The sequence below is a fragment of the Pseudopodoces humilis genome, chromosome 5 (genome assembly GCF_049639895.1).
Source record: "Pseudopodoces humilis isolate 2021_Gansu_Grassland_sample_001 chromosome 5, ASM4963989v1, whole genome shotgun sequence".
Classification (NCBI taxonomy): Eukaryota; Metazoa; Chordata; class Aves; order Passeriformes; family Paridae; genus Pseudopodoces; species Pseudopodoces humilis.
The window spans coordinates 23,006,723-23,028,714 of NC_142204.1; the positions used below are offsets into that span (position 1 = coordinate 23,006,723).

At 48.2% G+C, this 21,992-nt stretch overlaps 1 protein-coding gene across 1 annotated transcript; it reads left to right on the forward strand.

Moving 5' to 3' along the window:
* The first annotated feature begins 229 nt into the window (after window positions 1-229).
* CYTH4 (cytohesin 4) lies at window positions 230-21,270 on the forward strand. Its single transcript, XM_005527585.3, has 13 exons — window positions 230-343; window positions 5,749-5,831; window positions 7,948-8,048; window positions 8,312-8,378; window positions 10,714-10,832; window positions 11,219-11,299; window positions 11,955-12,067; window positions 12,642-12,790; window positions 13,792-13,903; window positions 14,320-14,396; window positions 14,756-14,827; window positions 15,647-15,801; window positions 16,127-21,270. Exons 1-13 carry the CDS (start codon window positions 325-327, stop codon window positions 16,197-16,199), a joined length of 1,221 nt encoding a protein of 406 aa, XP_005527642.1. The 5' UTR covers window positions 230-324; the 3' UTR covers window positions 16,200-21,270.
* The last annotated feature ends 722 nt before the right edge of the window (window positions 21,271-21,992 follow it).

Genomic DNA, 21,992 nt, shown 5'->3' on the forward strand with positions numbered 1-21,992 from the left:
CACCACTAATTTTAGTCGCCTCAAACAGAGATTCCCAAAGAACTGCTGGGAATGGAAATGCATTTGTGCATTTGCATTTCATTAGTAGCCAATGAGCCCTTGTTAAGTCATCGAAGCATGCACAGTTTCCTGCACTGCTGCAAGCTTGTGACATGCGATCGGGGTGGGGAGAGGATGATGAGAGGAAGGAGGAGTCGCAGGGAAACCCGCCCCACCAAAGCTGCTGCGGTCTTGTTAGCCGGCTCCAAGTTGTTTCAGTTCTGTGAAGCGTCTCAACGAGCCGAATACAACCACTGGTGTTGGAAATATATCGTGCTCTTCAGGATGGACCTTTGTCCTGCTGGTAAGCCTCAACCACCGTGTGCCTTTTTTGGGGAGAGGGCCGTGCACTCAGTTTGATGGAGAAGAGCACACCATGAAGTCCCAGCAGCCAGAGCGGGTGCTGCTGCTGCTGCTAGCTGGAGGAATGACATGCTGGAAGATCCCTGGTGGTCCAGTTAATTGCTTGTCAGTGTTCGGCATTAGGCATGGGTTTCTTTTTACTTGCTCTCCTTTCCCACCGGGAGAAATTTCCCCAGGGGTTTGAATGGCCTCTGTGCTGAGAGTGTCTCCACTCTGATTCCAGCGGTGCTGGGCTGAGCTGGGAGCTGACTCCTCAGCATCCATGGTGTGTGTGACACCTGTGTGAGCACTCGTAGGCTTTGGCTGCTCTTCCTGCAGCTCTGGCCAGCTGCTCCGTGGTGTTTCCCTACAGATCCCAGGAGCTGGTTTTGCGGAGCCTCTTGTGCGGTTGGGTATCCCATTGTGACGCCCTTGCAGGGCTTCTGCTGGGGCCTCCCTTGCTTATGGCCCTGTTAGAGGTGAACAGCTGTGTTAGGGTTCTAGAAGCTCCAAGTGATCTACAGGTGGGCCTGCCTGGCTCTGAAATAATCTCAGTGGGCAGATGTGGGTGAGGGGAAATAAACCACATCTGAGGAACTGAGAGAGACCTTGGGTTTTATTTCCTGCTTTGGCAGGTGTTGGATAAAGTGTCTGGGATTCAGCAAGGAAAGGCACACTACCAGACTGATCATTTACAGCTTCTGGCTGAGGAAGCTCTGAGTGTGTGTCTGTGCATAGCCAGCAAAGAGGGAGAGCTGAGTGGGAACAGGCTGAACAAAGGAAGGAAGAGGATCACCTTGCAATGTCTCTTCTCATTCTGCCTCTGTCCCCTCAGACTTTTGTGTATAGGATATGGAGCACAGAGTGAAAGCAAAAAGCCCAGTTTCAACAACTGTTGTGCACTTTTTAGCTCTGAGGCATGTAGCCAAGGAAAAGGCGTGCTCAAATCACATGCCAGCCTTGCTGGCCAGGGAAATCGGTGGTACCTGTAGGAGCTGAGTTCTTGCCAGCAGCTGACTGGTGTTGGATGTTGGTGAAAATGGGTCTCTTTTGATCACCCAGCCCTCACTACCTGAAAGCAACTGTGGACAAAGCTTCTGCAGGACAGACTGGGCAGGAGGAGGGATACATCATATTTCGCTATTAATTTTGGGGTGTGCCTTTGACAGAAACTGAGGGTCTCCTAACTAGAGGTCTGACACAGTCATTCACTCAAGTTATGTGTACTGAGTTAATTATGTCTTGAAAGTTACACATTCAAGCAAGTATACTTTCAAGGAAGTATACACGCTGCAGTAGCGCAGTGAGATCCTATTCAGGTACAGTTCTGGTAGAGGCAGAACATGGAGACAGGCAATGCCTGGAGAGATGTGCTGGCTCTGACCAGTGATTTTGCTCAATCCCATCCTGTCATTCCACAACTGGGTGAGAAAGTGGGTTTGTTTGATGCTGAACTCCCTGGGGAGCCAAGGCTGCCACCAGAAACAGTTTTCCAGTGAGCTGCAGAGTACTGAATGCATTTGGAATTGCTCAGTTGTGGCACAATTGTCCTGAAGGTCAGCGGGGAGGCGTGTACACCTTTCTATGGGGCCCCTCCAACCTGGTGACATGATGGTCCTGCTTTGTACACATCTGTTTGCAAGTAAGGCTTGATGCCTTGGGGAGGCTGCTCTCCCTGCAGTGTGTGTCCTCTTCCAGCTTCCTTCAGAACCCTCTCAGGATTGTCTGAGGCCACAGAGCTGGTGTGCCAAGCCCTTGAGATGGAAGTGTGAAACACGGGAGAGCAGACTGGTACTGTGGTATCCTGTGCTGGGGTGTGTGGGGTAGGAGCTGTAGTCAAAAGCCACGGGAAGCTATCCTGAAGGATGGGTGTAAGTTCTCACGTGGGACAACATCAATACTTCTTCCCAGCTTTCCCACCCCCTCATAGCTGAAACGTGCGAATCAAACCTGTTGGGATTTATGTTGAATTTCTTCTGACACCAGCCGGCAGAGAACTGTGGAGTGGCTGCAGGAGGGAGACACACATGACTGGAGGGAATTGAGGACTGGCAGGCTTTCTGTCATCTCCCTGCTGCTAGACTGGTACCTGGCTGTGGAGGTGTGGTCTGTACTGGAGATGACACAGCAGCCATATTAAAAAAGAAAGGGAATCTCAGGTGAATCTCTTTTCTACCAGAGAGTCTCCTTCAGGCAGAAGCTGCCCATCAGGCTGCTCTGCCCTTGTGCTGCCGTGGGTGGAGGTGCCCCAACCCGTTAGCAGCGACACTGAAAGCCCTCCATTGCCTTGCAGATGGGCCTGATGAACCTCTGCTGTCCTGCCGTGGGTGTGTAACACACCGCTCTGCAGCAGTGGCACAGATGCAATCATTCTTCATAACCCTCCCCTGCTGCTTCTGCAGTTCATCCTTCCAGCTCTCCTGGGTGGTCACTTCCCACTTACCTCTGTGCTTCAAAAGCCACCTCCCTGTTCCTATAATTTTCAATGGGACTGAAAGCCTTACACCTGGGTGGTTCAGCACAGCCTTTGCAATGGGAAGTGAAATCAGCAAACACAGAACTCTCTGCTGGCCACACAAGTACCCAGATGTTTGGGCAATTCCGACCTGCCCTCTGGATGGAGAGGCTGAAGGCATAAGCCACCACAACTGGAATTGAAGTGACTTTTTTGAGTGATAGCACCGAAAATACAATCCTGGTCAGTTCATGAGGAACTGGCAGGTCTTTTTATCTGGGTCTGCGCTGAGAGGGGGAAACAACCTCAGGAGCAGGTGTAAGACCCACAAATGTGATGCTGATGCACTTTCCTTTCAACATTTGTTCTCTGGAAATAAATTCCAAACACCAGCCCAGTGTCCTCTCTGTAGAGGATACAAGCCATTTTTTATGTGTCTGGGAAAACTTCATTGTTGGTTGGGCTGACAGCATCCTTCTGAAGCCTGCAGGTGGTTTTGTGGTGTGTTCTTCTTTAGGGTGAAATTTCCCCTGTGCAGAGAACCCTGACCAGGGCTATGCTTCGTCTGTGTGCTGACCTAGTCCTGGAGGGAAGTAGAACTCAGGTAGTACTGAGGACTTTGACAAGGCATGGGCCATTTTCTAAAGCTAGCAAAGACTTAAGCTGTATAGGAAACCTGACAAAGACCCTCTCTGCAGCTCAGTCTAAATTGCTCTAAAAGTTTGATCCATCCATTTTTTTCCAAACTGTGTCACCCTTTCCTACTTTTTTACCCCTTGATTCCTCCCCCTTCTCCATGACTCATTCTTTTTCTCTCCTGCCCTCCCCACACACACAATCCTTCCCACACTTTTCTCATTCTGACAAACTGGGCAGGTGGGAGTTGGGGTTTTCAGATGTTCAGGAGGAAGGGGGACTGTGTTGTTTACAGCCTTGTTGGGGGTCGTGTGGGTGAGATGGTGTCCTCTGGGAGCCTCATGACTCTTTGAGATGCTTTAGTAGACACAGAACAACTGAAGCAAAGCAACCAGCCACACCACAGAGTTTGCTGATGGGGCAGGGGAAGGCAAGGCTCCTCAGGGTTGTCCTCTTTTGTGGAAAGAAATACAGGGCAGAAGGTCTTAGTTGTAATTTGTCAAGGAGTCACCTCAGTGATTCCACAATTATAAGCCCCAACAGGAGTGAGAGAGATACAGCTGGAGAGACTGAGAGGCCAGCCTGATCTCCTGCAGACACCACAACTGCAGGATACATAAATTAAGCTAAAGGGCATGGGCACTGCTCAGAGGCACAGGGCTGACATTCAAAGGGAAGTCAGCAACCCACCTAACAAGTACCAGAGCCACTGCATGTTTTTGATTGGTTTTCTTTGTGGTTACTTTTCATTTGTTTGTGTTTTTGTTTGCTAGCCTTCCTGCCTGCTTTGGTTTTCCCCTCACCTACAGATCTGGCTGTTGCAAGCTTTTGGATGCCTTTTTCCTTCCCTCTTGACTGGCTTCATCAATCAAAAGCTTCTTGGTGCTCTTCACAAGGGCTGCTTGTGAGGCTGCGAGGACACGTGGGTCCTTCCCAGCCTGGCTTCATGCTGGCTCCTTGTCCAGTGCTTTACTCCCACAGACTCAGCAGACTCTCCCCAGGGAATGCAGTGCTTGAAACCATCAGGAAGAGTGGCAGGAGAGAGGCTGCAGCCTGAGAAAAGTAACAGGACAACACTTAGCAGATGGAAACCCAACCAGCCAGGAGGATGAGGGGAAGGCGGGTCTTTCTGAGCTATTGTGGCCATGACAGGAAAGAAGCATACTAAGATGATTGCCCTTGTCGCTTTTCCTTCTGTCTGTCACGGCTGCTTCCTTCCCTTTTTTTCTTCCACTCATATTTATAGCAGTTGTTTTTCATGTGAGATCCACACTAAGACAATTTCCAATGCAACTGGTGCTACTTCCCCTTTTTCTGGGAAGACGGGAGGCCCAGGGAATTTTGTCTTATGAAACAGTGGAGCAGGGCATCCAGTGACTTGACCTGGCTTCCTGGGAAGATTTATCTTGCAGTGTTTAGGTGCAGCAAGGACCCTGCCTGCAAGTTCACCAGTGCTCTCAGCCTTCTGCAAGCTCTGCTTTTTTCCTGGGGCCTCACCTTCTGCTTTGTCTCCTCTCTAGGGCTGCAGCCTTCTCCTTCTCCTTACTGAAGAAGCTATGTTTCTCCTGGATTATATTTAGCAGCAGCACTGTCACCCCAATTTTTTTAGGTCTTTTATGAATCATATTGTGGTTGCCTTGGCTTTGCTGCTATTTGTTTAAGTTCCTGTACATTACAAGGAAGCTTACTCATAATTTCTGCGTTTTCTGCTGTTCACAGAACAACAGCTGCCCAAAGACATTTTTCAGCAAGGCTTTCATCCCCCAGATCCTGCCGTCCTACTTGAAAAATCTCGGCTTCCTCTCTGAAGCCATTTCTGACTCTAGCTGTGGCCAATCAACTCATGAAGCCAGTGGTTTTATTGGAAGGTTTTGATGTAGATTAAGTATTTAGGTCATAGATTTTCAGTACCTAAGGATGACTGACATACCAACCACCAGAGAGCATTTAATGAGACCTCTTCACCGTGCTCAGGGTGAGCAGAATTGGCTGAATAGGCAGTGGGTGTCTGCAGGGTCAGCTGAGAGGGCTGTGCAGAGCCTCTGGCTGCAAGGAGAGGGGGTATGGTCTGTGCTGCACACTCTGGACTGAGAACCATTTGCAAGGCAAAAGTGAGGTGCAGTGGTTGCAACAGCAGGGAGCACAGATGCTGAAACACAGAAATCAGAGTTGTTGTGGCATGACCTTAGGAGAAGTTAAGTGCTGAGAGGTTGGACAGCTTTTTCCATGATATGTTGGCCGTGGTAGAGTTTTCACAGGAATCTTTATTCTTTCAGAATCAACTGGCTTGAGTGGGGCTGAAGAGGCTGAAATAGAGACAATCAGGAAGCACAAGCAGGAGCTTTTGGATGACATTAAGGTAAGGAGCATCCCGACCCTTGTGTCTGCCTAGCCTTCTCAAATCTCAAATATGTGATTGCATATATTTAGGATTAAAGAAATGCCTTCACTAAGTTGTACTGGCAGGCATCTGGCTCAGCATTTATGATTCTTTATAATTACTGATTACCTGCTAATGGCATATCAATCCTAGTTACCTGCAGCATCCCCCTGTGTTTATCAAACTTTTGTTTGCCTTGTGGACCTCTAACATGCATGAAGGATCCTGTCTCTTCTAAGAGGTCTCATGGTAGAACCTTCCGCACAAGTTTCTGTGGCTGAACTTGCTTTTCTTCTTTCCTTTTAGCAGACTCAACCATTTCTCCAGTAGCTCCTAAAATGTCTGAAAATAACACATTCAAAATCAGTCACTAAGACTGCATCACAGTCCTGCATGGTGCAGTGCCCTTTCTATTCCGTTCTGCCTCCACCATGAAATGTGGTTTCCCATTTGAGAGAGCTTATAGCACTGAATCATTGGGCTTGGACTGATTTTTCCACAACACGAAGCTGTCCAGATGCCTAGGGAATAGCTGCAATATTTCCTGGCATAGAGTAAAGGATTAAGCCAATCTACAAATTACTTCTTAGGCTTCCTGACCTCCTCTCTCTGCTGCAAACCAGAATGGTCTCTTGTCCCCCCTTGCAAAACAGATTATGAATGTGTGTGCCTGGGATTTGCTTGTGCACGGTTTGTCTCTCTTCAGTTTCCAGAACAGGCGATGGGCACTGTAGGAGCAGGATACTTGAACAGGAATACTACATTTCTTTGTCCACTATGGACAGAGAAAGGTTGCTAGACTGCGCAAACCCATGTTTTAAAACCCAAAGCCATTAAGCAATGGGGTACACAGTGTCCAGTGGAGTGAGTTTAAGTGAAAAGAGTGCCATGGAACAAGAGATATTTTACCCAGGGTATTTTTTTCAGAACATATCTATCAGTACCTTAAACACACTTGGGGGTGTATCTGGGGGAAAGGGGGGGAGGAGAAGAGAGGATGAGTCTTGGCTTGCAAGAAATACTGTTAAAAGAGAGCAGTAAATAAAATAACAAATTGATAATAATTTGAAAGTCATGAGCTGAGATCATGGCTCTGTTACATTTGTGCAACACCTAAAACTTAGTAAGAACACTCACAGCTCTGGGGACCAATGGAGCACAACAGAAGGTGGCCAGAACAAAACTGAAACCCAGAAGCTCTTTTAAATTATGGAGTATTGCAGAAATTCAATTTCTCTATCTGATTATGTGTTCCATCCATATCCTCATTCCTTGATGAAAAAGGATCTGTCATAAAAAAGCCCTTCTGCCTGTTCTGGTTGGTATGGGGAAGAATTTGGGTGATTCCTGGAAGACAGCTGTGATGCACTTTGGCTTTGAGGTGGAACATAACTGCAGGATGGAAGCAAGAAGATATAGACACCTTCATTTCCATGGTAACACAGAACATTGAGCCAAGGCAGCCATGGTCTGTCATGGGACTAAAGGAAAGTGAATTCCACAATTGATTTTTTAAAATCTGGCAGTAATTACTTTACCTTTACTCCTCTCTTTTTTCTTTTTTTTTTTTCTCCACCTGAAGAGTTATCTGCTCAATGGTATTTAAATGGCAGGTACATTAAAATTTTTGTGTTTCACAATACAGCCACATTGTGGGCTCATATTGATGTCACAGTAGTTACCAGTTCCACTTCTCCTTTCCTGGATGTGTAGCAGGGCTATGCAAAATAAAAGCTCAAGAGGAATGGGCACAATGGAAGGATTCTTGCATCTGACATTGTTTGAGGAACTGAAATCAACAGTGGGGTGAGTTCTCTGACACTCGCCACACTGATTAAGGTGGATTTTTCCAGTCTTGATTGACAATAGACATGAGAACATCCTTCTTTCCCTCTTTCCAGTTGTTTTCATCTGGACTCCAGCAGAGTCATTCCAGAGCAGTGCCCATTTCACAGGCATCCTTGGTGGTCATGACCACCTGACCTGTCCTTTTCCTATGACTGAAGGAAGAAGTAAGACATGCTCTTATGCTTCCTTACAGTGTCTGCTGTTTCTCTCTCCATTTGCCATCATCTTCCTGGTACTTCTTTTGCAGAAGCTGAAGGAGGAGATTGCAGAGGTGTTTGCAGAGATTGAGTGTTTCCAACAGGCAGAGGAGAAGCAAGAGGCAGACAACAATCCTGGAGAGCAGACCAGGCAAGTGGAATGAATATTCCTTTGCTTACAAAGTTTCTCTTTTTAAGTTGAGAAAACAAGAGCACTGATGGCACTCAGTTCACAACAAGGACAGGGAAATGAGGCCAGGAGGGAAATGGGCAGGGAATGAGGCCCTTCTATCCTCTTATTTCTCATTATTTCTTGATAGTCAGGCGCCTGTCCTTGCGATATCTCACCTTGTGAGTGAAATTACGTGGTCCTTTATTCTAAGTTTGACTTTTCCTTCTTTTTTGTGTTCGCAGCAAGCTGTCACAGAGGGATAAAGTTCTGTCCCTGGGCCGGAAGAAATTCAACATGGATCCTGAAAAGGTAGGATCTGTTCATTTCACCTATGAGGATAAAGCTGGGAGGAAGAGCCTCTGCTAGCTGCTGTTTCAGTTGCAGCCGCTGATGTCAAAAGAGCCATGGCAGGGGACTGTGGGGATGGGTTCCTGCCTTGCTGAGGCCCCTGTTGGGAGCAGCCTCCAGCCTGCCCCTGACTGAGGTCTTCTGATATGATCAAGCTGTGTTGCCTCCCCCCATCATGGGCTTAGAGGCCACGCCATACAGTTCAACCCAAACCTAAGAGAAGTAAAACAAGGATGGTTTAACGCTGCCAGCATACCATGAGAGCCAAATTTCCTTCAGCACAGCCCTTCTTGACTGTGAGAGGCTAGGAGCTTGCTATAGTGTGATAGAGGAGGATGAACTAAAAAGAAGGTGAGAAGTTTTGAGAGCGTGTCAGGTTCCTTGGCTCATTCTGAACAGAAGAGAACAAAATACCTCTGTCATTTTGGAAACATTTTTGGTTGAACTGTGGAGTAAACACAGCTTTCCCACTTTCTGGGGCTCTGACCAGTGGTGTCAAGACTCCATAGCCTTGAGCCCTCTGCAGAAAGCTCTAAAACCATCGCGATTAAATAGAGAAGATGTGAGAGAGACAGTTCCCTCTTCCTTCCTCCTCGCTGGCAGAACACTTTTTTGAGCTCTTCAAGGAAAACCACAAAGCTGTGATCAAACGATAGCTGATCATCAGCTCTCCACCACAGCTAACATATCATCAGGTGGCTGCAGCTCTGTATGACAGCTTTTCATGCCTCCTCTGTGCCCTGCTGAGAGCGTCAAGATGCCCTCCCCAGTGTCCACACCCCAGCTGGAGTGTTTGCCAGTCCCCTGGACATCCCTCTGCCAGTGGGAGCTGTCTCAGAGCAGTGATGTCAGTACTTACAGTCTGTGTGAGAGGTGGTTTTATTTTGCCTTTCTGTCTGACCTTGCTTTGAAGCCCCTGAGGCATCTCTCTCTGCCATGCTGTGCAGGAATACTCAAACTAATTCTATCCCTAAAGCAGTTTAGCTTTAGGAGTTCAATGCCAATCAGACTGGTCAAAATGCTATACACTGTGGGCCCATATAATGCAGATCTCTGATTATTGCCTCCCTCCTGCTACATGCCATAGAGTAGGAGGTGCTGCAATGCAAGGAAACTTCTTTGCCCCTTTTATTTTTGCTGCCTCACCTTTCTAAGGTTGTACTCCATCCATGCAATGCTGATACTTATAAATGAGTTTCTATCTCCAAGATCCCATGGAAAGCTCCTGAGGCTAGGGAAAGTAAGTAAGTGTTAGGAATCTGGCTGATAAAAACCTTTGGGGAGAAATATTTTCTTCTGGAAAGTATGGCCCAATCATCACTGCAATGCTTTTCAAAATTAAATTGATCTCACTGAAAATCCATCTGGGGAAAAAGAAAGTAAAATAGAGTGGAAAAAAATCTCACCAAAATTTTGATTTCTTCTTTTAAGACTGCTTTTTCTTTGGGGCATTTTAAAAATAGTTTCATATATATTACAAGGGAAAGTGAAATAATTATACTGAAGTAGAACATTTTGATAGATCTAAAACAATTTTCATTCCGTTATTGGATATTTCAGGGAGAATTGCATATGGTCTGGAGAACTGCAGCATTGTTAGATATTGTCAAGAATCTTTTGAAAAAAGCCCCAGCTTTTTCTCTGGCTTTAAAAATCATTAAATTCTCTCTAAAATAGGTTATTGACTCTTTGCACAACCCAACTCACAACCTCTATATTCCTTTAAAAGCATATTCCATCCTTATTGTGTAGGAGGGATGGAGCTGAAAAGATCGCAGACTTCTCTGTTCTGTGGCATAGAAGAAAAATCTAGGAAAAAATTGTTTCAAGTTCTCTCAAGCCCATATTTTTGTCTGAGTACATTTTTTTTTATTATGCCTCCTTTTAAACAAACAATTTTTCTTTTAAGTTAAGTTAATTTAGGAAAAATAAAAAAGACATTTAGGAACAGAACACCAAGACATTTTGATTGAAAATATTAAAATTTATTATTTTGACTTTTCCTTTTTGGACTTTAAATCTACATTGCCCTATTTTGTTTGTTTGAGTTTCCATCCCAGTGAAACATTTATCCAAATCTAGGAACGAAATAAGAATGGGACTGACAACCCATAGTGGATGGAGAGGGATTGAATAAAGATGAGACCATGGCTATGGTCTCCCGTAAAGGGGCTGGGGAGCAACAAAGGAGCAAGTCCATCAAAGCTAAGGAAGGCTGATATCAGAGTGTTGGGATTCTACTTTCTCATTAGACCACAGGGCTGTTCTACTTCCCTGTCTTGCTTCTCCTTCCCAGGGGATCCAGTACCTGATCGAGCACCAGGTATTGTCCTCAGACCTGCAGGAGATCGCCAGCTTCCTCCACAAGGGTGAAGGCCTGAACAAGACAGCCATTGGGGATTACCTGGGTGGGAGGTGAGTAACCCAGCAGGAGGAGACCCCTTGGTGCCCTGTCCTGTCTGGCCCCTCTGAACTATCCGTTTTGGATGACCTGTGGCAGACCTCATCCACGTGCCAAGACTGAACATATCTCCAACCACAGTGGGCTGGGTGGGCAGGACAGCCCTGGGAGGGTCTTTGGAGTGTGACTGAGGCTGGCTGTATGGGATCATACATGTACACATACATACATACATATATGGGATCAGTCGTCCCCGACTGCAGTGTGCACCTTGGTTTCTTCATGGTCAGAGTGGAAGTGAGACTGGCATGGAGACAGGCGCATGTTGTCACAGCAAGGAGCATCCAGACTGAGCAGGGTCAAAGCTCTCTTCTGACCTTTTCCCTCTATCCTCTCCCAGGGACCCCACCAACATTCAGATCCTCCAGGCCTTTGTGGCGTGTCACCAGTTTGCCAACCTCAACCTGGTGCAGGCGCTGAGGTGAGTGAGTGTGCTGGGGCAGGGGACAGTGCTGGAACCTGCTCAGCCACCGGGTCTTACCAGCCAGGAAGGTCAGGAGTTCCTCTTGGGCTGAAACGGGAGCTTCCCAAGGCCCTGCTGGGTGTGTTGGCTCCAGGGCTGTTACTCTGTGAGGTGTCAACAATTTCTCAGGGGGGTGGGAGACATTTTTATGGCCCCCTGATTGGATTGCCCACGTGCAGAAAAGAGGTTACTGTAGTTTCAGTGTCTGGGGGAATGAAAAAAGTTATTTTTGGCAGCAGGAAACATCTGTCCTCAGTGCCCATTACCTCAATAACAAAGTCACTCTGTTTTAGGGCACCTTGCTTTATTACAGGCCACCTCCTGGCAGGAGTCTTTCTCCCAAGCTCCCTGCTGCCTTGCAGGGCTCTCGTTAGGGAAGCAGAGCTGTGATTTCTGGGAGGCTTAGCTCTACTTCCTTCATTTAGGGTATTTGAGGCTGCTGTATCCAGGCAGTTTCTAGAGAGGAGCAGAGCTCCTGCTCCATGCTCTCCATTGTCTCCCCAGTGCAATGGGATGACTTCTCTTATCTTCATGGTGTTGCATGGGTTGAGGAGAGGCCTCCATGTCCCTTGGGCCCAATCTGACTGCTGCTCTGACCCCCTGTTCCCGACAGACAGTTCCTCTGGAGCTTCCGGCTGCCTGGGGAGGCACAGAAGATTGACCGGATGATGGAGGCCTTCGCCAACTGGTACTGCAAGTGTAACCCGGGAGTGTTCCAGTCCACAGGTAGTTTTGGGGACTCTGGGTAGTGTGGGCCTGTAAAGCTGAGCTATCTGTTTGCTAGGGAGAGGAGCCTTCCTTTTCCATTCACAAAGCACAGGCAGCATCACTTGGAAGTGTGTTTCCCCTTAAGCTAAAGGAGGCAGCCCAGTTCCTGTGAAGCTTTTCATTAAACTGAGCATCTTCAGTCCTCCTTTTGCTGCTGTGCTCCAGGCCCTCCCAATGGGCAACAGACTGGAGAAGGGCTCCCAGCCCCACATGAGGTGTTACCTCATCACAGCAGGGATAGCACTGACAGATGTAGATGTAGCTCTGCAGAAACTTTCCTGCTGGCAGAGCCAGCAGTTGTTAGACTGCATCTGCTCAACTTGCCCTATTATCCTGAGGGCATGGAATCACCTCCATCATAGGAAATCCGCTGCGTCCCTCCTTCTCCTAGCAGAGGGAATATCCCCTTTATTCTCCTACAAATGAGAGGATGACTCTTCTTCAGTGACTAGAAACCAAGCCACCTGTGGTGTACATTGATCTGCCCTCTAAGACACTTGCCACCCATCCTGATTTTCTTTCTCATTGCTAGATACCTGTTATGTACTCTCCTTCTCTATCATCATGCTTAACACCAGCCTGCACAACCCCAATGTGAAAGACAAACCCCACTTTGAAAGGTTTGTGTCCATCAACAGAGGCATTGACAATGGAGGGGACCTCCCAGAAGAGCTTTTAAAGGTAAGAAGAATTCCCATTTTCTCATCCCCTGGGGTCCACTGAAAAGCAGAGATGCAGAGACAGGGGATGCATCCATTAGTAAAGCTGCATTTTCCCAAAGGCTCAGCCTGCATGGGACCTGCCCTGTGAGGTAAAGTGGAGGTGGGCAGCCTGCCAGTATGTGTCTGCCTTCACCCAAGCAGCTTGAGCAGAATAACTTCTGTCTTGTGTCAAAGGGGATGCCTGCATCCCACACCTGGGTTTGCTGAGCAGCATCCCCTCAGGGTAGAGGCTTTAGATCTTTCTCCAGAGTGTCATTTCTTTCAGGCAATTTAAGGAAAGTTGCAGGAGCCTGTAGTCTCTTTTTTTTTTTTTTTTCCTTGGCTTGGATTTGTGTAATAAATGATGGCAAATACAATGATGTGAACAACATTTCAGTATCCTTTGGAAGCCAGTAACCTCCCTCCCTGTCACTCTGCTCTTATGAACGTCAGCCTTTGTGCCCCTCAGTGCCAAAGCTTTGGCTCTGTGAAATGTGCCTCCTTGTGGCCATGTAGCTCTACGTGCTGGTCTCCACATTCCACTTCCCGGCAGCGTTTGGTACCACCAACCCGGGCTCTAAATGGGGCTGCATCTCTGCCGTGTTGAGTCCCATCCTAGTGCCTTAATACTACCCACAGCACTTGTGACATGCTGGGCTTGGTCACTGCAGCTTGCCTTGCTATGAGAGCACCATTTTATGGCTGCAGTTTTCCAAACAGAGAGCCTTTTTATGACACAAGAAGCAGAAAAGAGCTGGTGACCCCCCTGGAGACCCTGTGAGGTGCAGACTGGGGACTACTTACCCCCAGTGCTCATCGTGTGCTCTCCTGCCCTTCACCCAGCTTCCCTTGTGAAAACAAAGTGATGGGCCAGATGGACCTAGGATAGTTGTGTACAAGCTTTGTCAGAAATCAATCTTTCTTCCTTTCTTTCTCTCTCTGTTTCTCTCTCTCTCCTTCCCCACCAATGCTGGGGGGCAGAATCTATTTGAGAGCATAAAGAACGAACCGTTCTCCATACCAGAGGACGATGGCAACGATCTCACCCACACTTTCTTCAACCCTAACCGTGAAGGCTGGCTGCTGAAGCTAGGTAAGGGGGAAGACTCCCCTAGCTCCTCTGACCTCCCTGTTTGCCTACCTCCCACCACTAATCTTCCCTGGGAACCTGCCATCATCTCCGCTGTCCTTCGCTCCTGCCTGCTGCGGTGGGCTGAGGCTGACACCTGCTGTTGAAACTGGATGCCTGCTCCCTCGTCCCAGCTCCTGCAGGCTCTGCTCAAAAATAGACTCAAAAACATATCCCTCCCCATTCCCAGCCCCATCAGAAAAACATTGGCTCCATGTGTGTGTCTATCACATGGCATCGCATCAGTGCTACCCATGGTGTCTCCTTGGGGCTCACCTACAGGGAGAGCTGGGAGGGCGTGACTGTGTGTGCATGGCTGGAGCTTGGGGGAAGGATGGAAAAATGTGTGACTAATGGCTTCTGAACCTCACTGCCTTTAGGAGGACGTGTAAAAACCTGGAAACGCCGCTGGTTCATTCTGACCGATAACTGCCTGTATTACTTTGAATATACCACGGTAAAGGCTTCGCTCACGGCTGGGAAACTGTTCTGGGTGGTTTTGGGCCTCTGAGGGGCCAGGGAGGAGCAGAGGGTAGGAGGCAAATCTCCCCTTTTTACCCCGTGCTCCCAGACTGATCTCACACCTCCACTCTCTCCTATGCTCTTTGCTCACCTCCTGTCTGGAGGAGGAGAGGGGCTGGACACAGCAGCTGTGGTCTCCTCTTGACTAAACTCCCCATTGTGTCAATGGAAGGGGTCTCCTGAGGCATTACTCTGCCCTTGTCACCTCCACACAGGGGAAATTAGAGAGGTTCTAAACAGTGGCATAGATTTTGGCAGCATGTTGGGTGTTAATTCATGTTTCCCTTCCTTCAGGACAAAGAGCCTCTGGGTATTATCCCTTTGGAGAATCTGTCAGTCCGGAAGGTGGATGATCCCAAAAAGCCAGTAAGTGTCCACTGGTTGGCACTCTGCCAACACAGGCTATGAGATGGTTGGAGGGAAGAGAAGATGCACACAAATTATTCCTACTCTACACAAATTGCTCCTACTGTACTTGCTTCTCAGAGGGCAAGTGTCATTGCAAACTGCCTTGTACTGCCATCTAAACATGGCTGTGCTTTTAATTTACATATTTGGTGTGAGTAGAGAGCTGTTCTTTGGCTGAGTGCATTGTATGTTTTCACATGTGTACTTGTGTGTAGGGGGGCAGAGATGAATGCACACAGCTGACTTCCTACTTATTTTGCACCAGGAGATGTGGGTTTAATTTCTCTCCTCGGGACTCTCCATAATGAGTTACAGCACATGTAGACTAAACAGAACTGTTGGTGCTAGGGAACTTGCCCAGGAAGTGACACATTTCTTCTGTGTGTCTTTTGTGGATACCCACTCTTTGATGTGTCATGGCTCTGGGAAAAGTGCCTTCTATCTGTGTGGTAGGCAGAAAAGAGGATGTTGCATCTTCTTAAAAAGGGGAGGGATTTGCATGAGTGGAGCTGAGTGACAGATCCTAGAAGGTGTGTTTTTGTAAGTGGTGACGTTCCATCTCTCCATAAAGCCTGTTTTAGTGTGCAGTCCTTCACAGGAGGGTTGTATTTACCTAAGAAGGAAGGTCATCTAACTCATAAGGAGATTTTTGGGGAGGGAAAATACAGGGTCTGTTGCATTTCAGACACTCCTCCCTGTTACCCATGGTTGAAGGCAGCAGTCTCCCTGGTCTCCCCTGTCTTATTCTACTGCTCCATTTTGTTTCCTTTCTGACAGAACTGCTTTGAACTCTTCAATCCCAACTGCAAAGGGCAGAAGATCAAAGCCTGCAAAACAGATGGGGATGGGAAGGTGGTTGAAGGCAAGCATCAGTCCTACAAGATCTCAGCAGCCACTCCAGCAGAACGTGATGAGTGGATTGAGGCAATACGGTGAGGAGAACTTGAGGCCGGAATTGTCTTTTTTCAGCCCCAGAGACAAATGGTCACACAGTTTATTTGGCTATCAAAGCTTGAAAAGGGAGTGGGGGTGGAAAGAAATGTTTAAAGTCCAACAGCTATGGTACCCCTTGACTTTGAAGAGTTTCAAGGTCCCTTCTGGAGAATCTCTAGCCACAGCTGAATTCTCTGCTGTGAGTCTGCAGATCTCCAGTGCTACGTTTTGATAAGTGGTATCCCTACAAGCTCAGTTAGTTTGTCTGTGCTGCTCTGCATCATTAAATCTCTTACTTTTGCCCACATTTCCTCTGCTTTCCAGGACCAGCATCACACAGGATCCTTTCTATGATTTGGTGTCTGCCCGTAAGAAAAAGATTGCCAGCAAAAACTGAACCATGACCTGGTCACCGGCATCAGAAAGGTGTAGGTTACTGGACAGCTTCCCTCTCACACTGGGCTCTTCCAGTGAAGAAATTTGGGAGCTAAGGTTCCCTCTGCCTCCCACTTAGCAGGCAGATGACTGACAGGACAGCTTACCCTCTTTGCTTCTTCCCCTTCCAAGCTGAAGGCAGAGGCGCAGGGTGCGATCCACTGAGGACTGCCAGAGCTGTGGGCGTGGGGTTGCCCATGTCCAAACATAAAGGCTCAACAGCAACTGGCCTTTGGGTTCTCCCACGTAGGCCCAGAGATGTGGGACAGGATCTGAGAGGAGACAGGAATGTCTGCACAGTGTCTCCAGCCCCTCCTGTTGTCACACCAGGCCAGGGTATTTTTCTGTGAGGTACCGTGTAGATTCTCTTGGAGCAGCTGAGCATGGTCCAGTCAGTTGCAGAGCAGAAAGGCCCCAGTGGTTTCTCTTCCATGAACAGATGTGTAGTGGTTGTGGGGTGGAGGCCACCGATATTTAGAAATTCACTGTGAAGCCAGAGGTCAAGGTAAGGTAAGAAGCCCTCAGTTCAGAAAAAATCCCTCTCTCCCCTTTCCTAAAAGCCTGTAGTGAGGAGTGTAGTCCTGGGAAATCCCTGCTCTATAACTGAGTCAGAAATTTAAAAAAGTTAAAGATACTGGATCCCTATTCAACGTAAGGCCTAACTGAGCATAGAGATGCTATGGGACCAGGAAAACAGCTCTGGGTGTTCTGTCTCTCTTTTTGAGACTCATGGCCCAGCACAGATTTCTTTAAGGAAGAAACCCAAACACTAGCTCTCCTTCTGGCCGATGGCTCCCCAACAAATGTTGGTTCCTTGAGCAGCTCAGAGGCCTGGGTTTTGTATCTGAAAGTTTTGCAGTCAGACAGCATGAAAAAATGGAGGTGCATATATCTTCCTGCCAGCACACACACACACACACACATGCACACACATAGGCATCCATTCCCATCTTCATACAATGCTATCATCTGGAGTCTGGGGGTTTTGTCTCTTGTGTAAAGAGAGAAATAAAAGTGCTTCAAACAAGCCCCAGACTCAGGGTAATGTGATCATTTTTGTGATAAAGTCAGAGGATGTGAGATAAGAGTATCACGTTCCTGTGCCCAGCAGAGCAGCCTGAGCACCGCTGCAGTCTCTTGACTTGTTCCTTCCTGCAGAGGGCTGTATCTACCAGGCAATCTGCAGCAGGGCCAGCACAGCCCCATTATTCATTCTGGTTCTTTTCGCCAAGCCACAGGAATGTTGAATTAATTTCGAGAGGCAGGGAGCGTATCTCAGAGCTGAAGCACGCGCTCACCCCGGAGAAGGAACGTGAAGGTTTTCTTCTGCTCATGCCTGCAAATGTCTCCTGCTCTGAATCTCTGTTACTGATGTGATAGAGAGTGAGTTTGGTGCCCAGTGCTCTGGAGCACGCGTGCTTGCACACACACATTCACTCCTGCTTCGGGTTCAGTGCAGAGAGGCAGGCTCATGTCCAGTGGTGGAAGAGAAGTCAGAATATGGCCCCTTACCTTGGCAACGTCTCCCATATATGTGAGAGAAATACAAATATGCATTTGGTTGGTGAGAGATGCCCCAGAGCCTAGGATAGGGGTGAGAAATGTCTGTTCTGGTGCTTCTCAGGCATATACTGTGTGACAAAAGCCACCAAAATGTAGTTTGGAGTCTCTATTCTATCCATAGTCTGGTGTTGGGTGAGGGAATCCAGGCTAAGCCCTCCCTACAGTTTACCTGGATCATTCCTATGACAGCAGGGTCTATCCAAGCTGTTCCCCATTCCTCCTCATCCCCAACCCTTCTAATTCTCTTCAGGCTGCAAATGTCCTTTCTTTTCCATTCTTCCCCTAGATACCCACACACTGCAGAGAAAAATCACTCCCAGCGGGGACAGGGTGGCAAGTACAACTTTGGAGAGGCAAAGCAATGCACAGAGACAGGCAATTGTGTAATTTCCACCCATCAAACTAACCACAAGAGTCAGGAAGGGTTGGACCATGTTTCATCTCTCCTAGAAACTGAGGCAGGGAGACAGAGAGTAAATTTGAGTTTCCATTGCCTTTCCTTGGCTCCAGCAGAGAAAATGCATTTCTAATCTGAAACTGAGCCCCACTCGTGTCTGGGTGCTTTGACAGGCTCTCTTGGAACCCCTTAGAAATTTGTGAGAGGAAGGACTTGTGCAACTCGGGTGGCATCACCAGGGAACGTGTTGCTGGCCACCATCACACGCTCTCTGTGCTGAGGGCAGCTGCAGCAGCTCACACAGGTACAGACACACGGACACACAGGCACACACACAGCCCCTCAGGTGCTCAGTCTGACAGATTGGATGGTAAAGGTATTTCTCCTTCTCATAGGCAGCAAGTGGGGCTCACACAGACATACATGCAGAAGACTGACACTTATTCCCTGCCTGCCTAAGGATTCCTGCACACACCCAGCCGTTCTTTTTCATGATAAATGTCCATCTATTTTCATAAAAGGGCTGGGAGGAGAACACTGCAGATGTGTGAAATAGACCACATCGCTGCATCCTGCCTCCTCCCCACTCCTTCCCGTCCTTCTATCCCCTGTTTATCAGCTCCTTTTTGGAAGGCTGATACATTCTAAAAAGGCATTCTAGAAATTGTTTGCATCGACAGAGACAGAGCAGCTGTGAGGAGAGCCAGCAGCCTCATGCACTACAGCTTAGGTAGAGAAAATCTCTGTGAGGTGGAGGGGTAGGACAAATGGAGGCACACTGAACTGAATTATGGATTGAGAGCGATCAAAGCACATCAGTTGAGCCTGTCCTTTGCCAGGGGCTGAATGCTCTTGGTGATGGGGGCTCAGGAGCAAATGGAGGCAGGACTCTGCATCCCAGTTGGCCGGGATGGTGCTCAGTGGCAAAGTGAGAGCACCCACTAGGAGACACTATTCCTGTCAGGCCTCAAACTGCTCAGCTGTGTGTCACACAACCTTCAGCATGACAGGAAAATCAAGGAGCTGTTTTCTGTCAGCTAAACAGGGTTATGTGTACCAGGACTGCCAGCCTTTTAACTCCCTCTGTGTGAGCACTTGTGTCTCACCCCTCCAGAGCAGTGCACAGATTGACACCATGAGGGGACAACAGTCTCGTCAGCTCATACCATAAATCCATAGGAATGGAAGGTTATCACAGTGGCCTCAGAGGGATGAGAGCCAGTCTTTTCCCTCTGAGTTCAACCATTTTCATGGAAAGAAGCACAGTCCCGCTGCATTGGAGCTGGTTGGAATGGTGCAGTCAGATTTGTGATCCCAACAGGAGCAGTTGCTCCTCTCACCCACCACTTATGTTTGGTGGTTGGAAAGCAACTTGATACCTGAGCATGGGGGACCCACTGAGGTACTTCTTCCTTCTTAAATTTTGAGTACGCATTTCATACAGAAAGGCCAGAGCACAAAGGTAGAGAACACAATGGCTCTGAGAGGCACCATGGCCTCTCTGCTGCACCTTGCTCTGGATCAGCTCTGCCTCCAGCCTGGCAGAGGGCCCATTTGGGGGGCTGGAGGAAGCCCAGGCAGACAGGGGTTGAGACCTGACCAGGATTTCTTGGAGAGTCACTGCTGTCACATCTGCAGTGTCTCTGCTCTAAGTGCCTGTGACAGGGGCATGCAGCAGTCTCATCTTGCCATGCCATTTCCAATCCTGCTGCCTCTCTGCAATGAAGATGAATGTTGCCTGTCCCAGGTTATCACATTCCCATGTGTGTGAGCCTGTATACAGACAGCAGGTTGCTGCTGAAGGCTGGTGCTAGTGGGCCAAGTTCAAGGAGGCTGTGTGTGGTGGGGCAGAGGGATGCAAGGAGTGAGTCAGGGAGGGTGGAGGAGTCTGGGTCTCTGTGGGTCCCCAGTGAGGAAGGGCTGGCACTGACAAGGACAGGGCTTCCACCTCAGCTCCAGAGCAGGGGCAGCTCGAATGTCAGGAAGATGCAAGGTACAAACACCCTTTGAGCAGCCTGCAACCTCTGCCCCAGCTGCTGTGCCACACCACCGAGGGACACCTCGTGCCTGACAGCTGTCCTCTTCGTGGGGACAGAGTCACGTCACCAGCCATGCTGTCCGGAGACAGCGGACGTGGTGCAAGGTGGCCATCACATATGGGCCCTCAAAGGCACAGCCTGTGCAGGGAGAGCACCATATGTCCTGCCAGCACAGCATGCTTTGCTCCTGTACCTTGCTGAAGGGACCTGGCAAAACTGTCTGCATGGGAAGAACAGAGATAGAACAGAGGAGCAGGAAAGAGCAATCCTTGAGGGGCTGGACAGCAAGCAGTGTGTGCAGAGAAGGGGCAGGACAGGCTGCAGAGATGTCTCTGGGCTCCTGAGCCCTGGGGGCTGCACTGGCAGGAGCACAGCCCTTCACCTGAACTGGGGGAGCACTGCTGTGGCAAGGTGAGTCATTTAACCTCCATCTGAGCTACCAGATTGACCTTAAGGGACCTACAGAAGAGACATTTTCTGCTGCCTCTTTAACTGTGGTGGGTGGCAGTAAGGTTCCTGGAGTTGGCTGAAGAGGTGGTGATTTGTGCAATTAACATCTAATCAGTTCTATGAATATTTAATGCTAGTCAGCAAGATTCTGAGTGACAGTGAAGCCCCATCTGATTGGGATCACATTCTCAGGTAAGTCAGAGCCTCCTTTGGGGGTCACAGACCTCCCAGTGGGGCAAAAGTTCACAACGTGTAACCATCCAGCAGCACATGGGAGGCACAATGTGCAACGTGAACATGGAAAGTTGTATTCAATCATTTTTTTGAGAGATGGAAAAACTGAAGTTTTAAAATTGACTTGTTAGGAAAAGACACCTTGAAATAGTCTGAATATATTAACAAACAACACATGTCTGAGTTTGAGCCTGGGTATTTACTTTTGGTTTTGTTGGATTTGGTTGTTTGCTTTTTTGTTTGTTGGGGTTTTTTTGTGTGTGTGCTCTCTCATTTATCTTCTATTGCAACATGGGAGAGAAAATAAAAGGGAGAAATAAACCTCTGCAATTGTGTGAAAACTCACATAAGAGTCAGGAATTTCTTGAAGCTGGTAATTGACCCTTCCCCCAAAATGGCATAAAGTGTGCAGAAAGCTAGTATTTTGTTTCCTCAAAAGATACTGCTTGGGGGTCTTTTTGTCGACATCAGAAATTTTGACTTTTCTCAACTTTGTCCAAATTTATGCTGCTTTCCAGAATCCTCCATTCTCTTCCTTTATCTTCTCTCTGCTCTTATCCTTTCCCCTCGTCTCTTTCCCATGGTACCTTCCACCTTCTGGGCTTTGCTCATCCCTTTCCATAAACTTGCCTTAACAAATCCCCTTTTTCCTGATGCTGCCTCTCCTGCCCTCCTGCTCCCTGGACAGGCTCAGCCTGCCTTGGCAGAGCTCTGGGAAAACCCCCTATTATCAGTGGAATGTGAACTGTTAAACCTCAGCCAAACTCTCCTGCTCCTGCTGCTCACCTGCAGCTTGGGTTTGCGCTGGAGGTGCTGCCAAAAGCCTGTTATTACCTAAATGAAAGAGACACACAGCCGTCCCTGAAAAGGAACACACAGATAACAGTGATTTGTCTGCCTGTTGCCTGCTGCCTTCTGACTGAGAAAAACACCCCAAATTCCAGGCTGCCAGGACCAGCCCTCAGCAGAGGGACAGAGACATTTTTGCACACTTTCACTTTCTGCATGGAAAGGATCCTGTGAATTTTTTGTGCCTGGGTGGGAGAAGATCCTCACAATTTTCATCACAGGT

Bases quoted from the DNA above. Each gene is read 5' to 3' on its own strand.
- CYTH4 (XM_005527585.3), top strand. The intron at 5,832-7,947 runs GTAAGGAGCATC...CTTCTTTTGCAG, and splicing joins AGCTTTTGGATGACATTAAG to AAGCTGAAGGAGGAGATTGC. The intron at 8,379-10,713 runs GTAGGATCTGTT...TCTCCTTCCCAG, and splicing joins TCAACATGGATCCTGAAAAG to GGGATCCAGTACCTGATCGA.